The sequence below is a fragment of the Ostrea edulis genome, chromosome 1 (assembly GCF_947568905.1).
Source record: "Ostrea edulis chromosome 1, xbOstEdul1.1, whole genome shotgun sequence".
Lineage (NCBI taxonomy): Eukaryota > Metazoa > Mollusca > Bivalvia > Ostreida > Ostreidae > Ostrea > Ostrea edulis.
Genome location: NC_079164.1, coordinates 39,488,856 through 39,494,562, shown reverse-complemented (window position 1 = coordinate 39,494,562; position 5,707 = coordinate 39,488,856). Strand labels below are relative to the sequence as shown.

Here is a 5,707-nt window from a genome sequence, read left to right as displayed (position 1 = left end):
GAAGCCGGGAGTAAATTTACAAGAAACAGTCAAATCCCATAAATGACACTGGAACACAAAAAATTCTTGGCCAAAGGGAAACAATCCCGTATATTTTGTGTTTTGCTAATTTGCACATTAAAACTTCGTTCAAAATCACACACATATTTAGTTACTTCTTAGATCCGCGCCATATACTATTGTAACGATTGTGAGCGTATCTTAGGATCTGATTTTAATTGGATTGAAGAAAAAGATGAATACAAACATGATACTAACTGCAGTAATCATGATATGAAAGAAGACTTTAATCAATTAGATCAATAAATTAATTATGGTAAAATAAAATACATAAAATACATGTAGTCAATAGAGGTTTTTTTGTCTGTTTTATTTGACACTTACATGTATAATAGAAATAATCAGGACGCAGTAGTTATTTTTCTGGAGTAACGAATTTCATTGGCCATATTCGAGTTACAAATATCTTCTATCAGTAAGTTTTTTTTCCCAAGGACATCTTTTGAAACTAAATGTAAAATCTCTTTAATGGAGGTTATAGTAACAGAAAAGGAATGGCTATTTCGGCATTACACGTCTACATCACTACACTAATGTTTCTAATGAGGAACCAATTGGAAATAGCTAATTTAAGCTTTTTATGGGTTATCCTTAGGTTATCATATCATCATTCGTCATGTTATTCATACAGTTACTTATTCTTTAACTGTTATAACTGCATAGTGCTATAGATTATGCCAGGTTTCAATTTGTTATTTTAAATTTATAATCATGACATTCTGTGATATTTTATACCTGAATAAAATGAAATGAAAATAATACACTTTGCATTTTTAATCACCGTTATATGTTGTTTTATTAGAGTATTACAGTTTCTAATAAATGTAACGTTTTCCCTTCACGGTAGAGCTAAAGTCAGGATTTTTAAATTGCAATGAATGACTATGTCAAAAGATCATACTGAATTTTGACATTTCCCCCCGATAAATCTGACCAGAGGGGTCAATGGTCCTTAATGTTTGACAACGTTGAACTTTTCACGGAAGCAAAAGATCAAAATTTTCGTGTATACACTAAAACTCCCTAATGCATGAACGCTACACGAGCCTAATAAACAAGAATCTGTAACATAAAATTTGTTTATACGTATTTCAGTAATGTTTAATGTTGTAATTACAGAAACTTACATCATTTAAGCGTGTTCGAACATGTACGCGCGAAGAGTTCAAATCTTTGTGATTCTTTTATTCAATTATGAAATGACAATTAAATCATAAAAAATAAATAACAACATTGTAGTGTTTGATGATTTATTAACAAGAATTAATTACTTGCGCATGCTTTCACTGGACTTTGTATATAAACCGGGTCGTCTTTAAGCATTGTACACCTGAGGTAGTGACCATGATTCGATCTCTCTTCATCCTCGCTCTCGTCGTCTGTGGTAAGATAATTATTACACTTAATTCCATCATATTAAAGTATTTCAGTGTTGAATTGAATTCATATTTTTAAGTATGTCAGATAGATATTTGAATACAATGATTTTTAATGGTTGTATAATATAAATGCATAAAAATATGCTATGAAAATATGACTTCAGAGAAAAAACTAATCTTATATTAATGTGTGTACCTGATCTCAAGGTTATTCATATTTATTCCATTAGCCGTGAGTGCAAACTTTTGGGGTGGCTATGGACGAGGTAAGTACCTTTTTTCATCTGTTTTGTAACGCAATTCAAGATATACCAATACTACAGTAAATTCCCACCAGACATCTTTTATTGACTCAGTTTAAAAATGTATTTTAAAAACGATTACTTGGCAATGACAACCTTTCAGTATCATTCTTATTAGTCACTTTTTATAAAACTGGAAGACGGTGTAAACGCCATCCTGGTATATTTACATTTACTCTTTAATTCTGTGATAAAATGCATTAGAGAATTTTGAATGATATTTGCCTATAACTGAAAAGACCGAATCACTTTAAATCTGTTAGGCGCATGAACACTGTCGAGCATGTCGTCTGCATCTCGGCCCACAGGAACGCTTCAACCGGTGATTTTGTAATAATAATAGTAGGGGTTTTATACCATACAACTTACTAATAGAATTATTATTACCCCTTATCAGGGGAATGGTATGGTATAAGACCCCTACTATTATTATTATAGACAAAATTACCATGCAGTTCCTGTGCTCGGCCACACGTGTGCCGAATGAAAACAAAGCTTCGTTGTCCATTCTCGTCTCATTCGATGCCAGATAAGTTCATCTGACCTCTAATATGTGGTTAAAATCACCGAACAAACGCAAGAAATTAATCCAAGTGCAGGATTCTTCTTTCCGTAATTCTCAAAGTGACAACATGGCCGACTAGCACCTATAGTGACTATATACCTACGCTGTTTACAATTAGGCTAGATAGATTTGAATTGTTGAAACCCAGTTCAGATTGTAAACTTTGTTAATAAGTTGATTTTTATAATGCTTATTGAAAATCGATTCAAGAATTGGACCAATAAATTTTTTCAGCATTGCGCACTCTTTTCTTTTACGTTATGACATCACATTTTGCTTTCCACAGCTTTTCCGTTAATTGCTACTTACCCCCAAGAATTAAGCAGGAGATGTGAGATATATATGAAAAATGCACACATTAAGAAAGGTTTTTAAAATGTAAATATAAGCTAATGCGCGATATTCAATTTGTATGCACACACCGTTGCAGTTATGAGACTACATCTTTCAAAAAATAATAATTCATTGCTTAAGTGATTCATTGATGGAAAAACTATCAACGTATTTCATGTTTGTTTGTTTCCAAACGCTCAAGTGTCTAGATTTATCTAAACGTGGTTCGCAATAAACACTGTTTATATTACATACAGGACCATATACAATGTGAATAAAAATCATTTCGTATATTCTGTTCTTTATCTTTTATGTACTGATGGTAGATCAAAACTTAATGACATTGCCATGATATTTATAACGTATGCTTAAAACCCAGTTTCCTTATCGTATGCGATAAATTAAACGAATATCTTTATTTCTTACTACCTTCCTGCCAACCTGATGTGACTATAACTAGTTGTTCTAAGATCGATTTCTAGAAATAAATATTTGAACTTGATATCGTCAGTAACATAAGAAATAAATCAGATTTATTTGACTGTCTAATGTTCAAAATTCTTTTTAAAATCAAGTCAAAAAGAAATATATATATACAGTTCAATCTGTCTGATCCGACGTCTGCAAAATCCGATTCACTGTGAAATATGACCATAAATCCATTAGGAAATCCCGCCCCCATAAATATCTAATCGGACACAAAATTTAAAGGGCAAAATAAGTTTTTAGAACTTATGTCTAATCCCATTGTATACCATTGATACAATATATGTTCAAATCAATTTGTCCCCTATTATATCAAACATGCTTCATTGTTACATCTGATGATTACGGTATAGCTGTACTGCGAAATATACTTTGTTTGCCTACGAGTAAATGTTTTAATTGCTCTAGTTAGGACACATTACCGCATGGGGCCGAGAATTTGACATTCAAAATGTGTTTTGGTGTCCTCGCCTTATGTCTTGAACGCCTTAAACGTATACAAGAAAGCGTTTATCATCGCGGTAACTACGTAGTTCAATACATGTATCTTCTAAAGTTAGCATCTTTTCATAGGGTACGGTGGAAGCGGCGGATACGGAGGTGGTTATGGCGGATTAGGTGGTCTGGGAAGAGGAGGATTAGGTGGGTTCGGAGGAGGCGGATTCGGTGGTCTGGGAGGAGGCGCATTGGGAGGAGGCGGATTAGGAGGAATGGGTGGGATCATTAGAGGTGGATCTGCATTCCTAGGGGGTGGTGGCGGCCTGGGAGGGGGTCTTGGAGGAATCGGTGGTGGTAGACTTGGAGGAATAGGCGGTGGCTTTATCGGAGGAGGACGAGGAGGATTCGGCGGGAAAAAGGCGGGTCCCTACTAAAACTCAGGTGGTGTGAAGAATACGGGATGATACAACAAATATTCCGGTAAGGTTTAATTAACTTAAGATTTTCGGTTTTTGAAGCATGAAATAGGTGAATATATAAGTAACAGTGATCGATCTCATAAATACTATAAAGAATTCGATTTGAGTGAGGGCAAACAAGGGTCCTTGAACATACCAGAGATGAGGATCAATATAACAGGCAATAATTACACTTATGGTAGAATTTTCGTTGAAATATAATAAGGTAATTTTGGAGAATGATTTACTTGCTGAATTTGACTACGGATTACTCTGTTTACCTGATCAAGATAAACGGCTTACAGCGGGTGTGACCGGTCAACCGATAATCCCTACATCCTAGGCACCTGATCCCACCGCTGGTGTGACCAGGGGTGCGTGTTTGCGCTACTCTTAATTTTGTATTCTTTATAGGTATTATGAGAATTACCCCTGTTCGTTATCTTCACTTTTTCATTTGAATGTTAGATTAGGAAGGCAGCATTTCTGGTTTCTTATTTGATTATACGACTTCACTATATTTACTCGTGTTTCAATAGTACCAATGCATATATATTTCAATGTAAAGCGGAGCAAACACTTGATAAATAAAGTTTTATTTTGTATCTATGCAGAGAAATTTTAATACAATGGTATAGCATGGACGTTTCAAGGTTTATGTAAATTATTTTTTTCACGATACTCCATTCTGTTTCTGTTGAATAACCCGAGGGGATATATTTCGTAATTTTACAATGCACTTTTCGAACGTACAGTATTAATTATTAGCCTACTTTTTATGTTATTTCTTTTATTTGCAGGTGACATTCATGGAAACAAAGATGTCAAAAATAAAAGAAATATGAATTTTACAAACGTGTCTTGTTTCTTCATGTTGTTAAGTATTTACTATATGAATTTAAAAAGATTAGAAATTAAACATATATTTCCATGAATGACCCAATGTGGCGATGTAATTAATCGACTAATATTGATATCTACCTATGTAAAATTAAATGTTCATTAAACTGCTGCTTTTAACGTATTTTCACTGAATAAAGACGGCGAAACAGTGCACATTCTGAAACTATTTTTCTGAATAGTTAAGTAAGCCATTTACACTAAGACAATAAATCTAATTCGAAACTTTGTACTTATTTCAACCTAAATCTTTTTTGAAAATTTTGTTCCGGTATGTGAAAGTGTTATTGACGTATTTCCTTTCTGATGGTAAGGAAATAAGAGATGCCCACCCACATCTAAATTTTTAGACTCGAAAATTAAGTTCTCGCTATATCGACAGTTCATTCATCGAGGACGAGAGAAAATAAATAATGAAAGAATAATGTCCCGTTTTACGTCAGTGCAAAAGTAGCCTATGTCACAATAATCGACAGTATATCAACATTCTATTGTCGATAACTTACAATAATCGACAGCATATCAACATTCTATTGTCGATAACTTACAATAATCGACAGCATATCAACATTCTATTGTCGATAACTTTGTAAAAGGATTCGAATTTTCTTTTATAGAGATACATAACTTAATGATATCGGGGTTTTTTATTTTTACATAAAAATATTTCTTGAATTAATAGGTAAATCGTCTAAGTTGATTTTTTCTAGTCCATTTTTAACAATCTGTAACATTTCCGTATCATTTGTCACAGGCCTTTATTTCATAAACAAAACAAAAGAGAAG

General features: G+C 33.4%; 1 protein-coding gene across 1 annotated transcript; it reads left to right on the top strand.

The window, feature by feature from the left end:
- Nucleotides 1-1,324: 1,324 nt before the first annotated feature.
- Nucleotides 1,325-5,023, top strand: LOC125656985 (ctenidin-3-like). Its single transcript, XM_048887619.2, has 4 exons — nt 1,325-1,444; nt 1,670-1,705; nt 3,699-4,043; nt 4,822-5,023. Exons 1-3 carry the CDS (start codon nt 1,405-1,407, stop codon nt 3,995-3,997), a joined length of 375 nt encoding a protein of 124 aa, XP_048743576.2. The 5' UTR covers nt 1,325-1,404; the 3' UTR covers nt 3,998-4,043; nt 4,822-5,023.
- Nucleotides 5,024-5,707: the final 684 nt, after the last annotated feature.

Excerpts from the sequence above, each read along its gene's own strand:
- LOC125656985 (XM_048887619.2), top strand. The coding sequence starts at position 1,405 with ATGATTCGATCTCTCTTCATCCTCGCTCTCGTCGTCTGTG. Across the intron at positions 1,445-1,669 it reads CCTCGCTCTCGTCGTCTGTG|CCGTGAGTGCAAACTTTTGG; the intron begins GTAAGATAATTA and ends TTATTCCATTAG. Across the intron at positions 1,706-3,698 it reads TTGGGGTGGCTATGGACGAG|GGTACGGTGGAAGCGGCGGA; the intron begins GTAAGTACCTTT and ends ATCTTTTCATAG.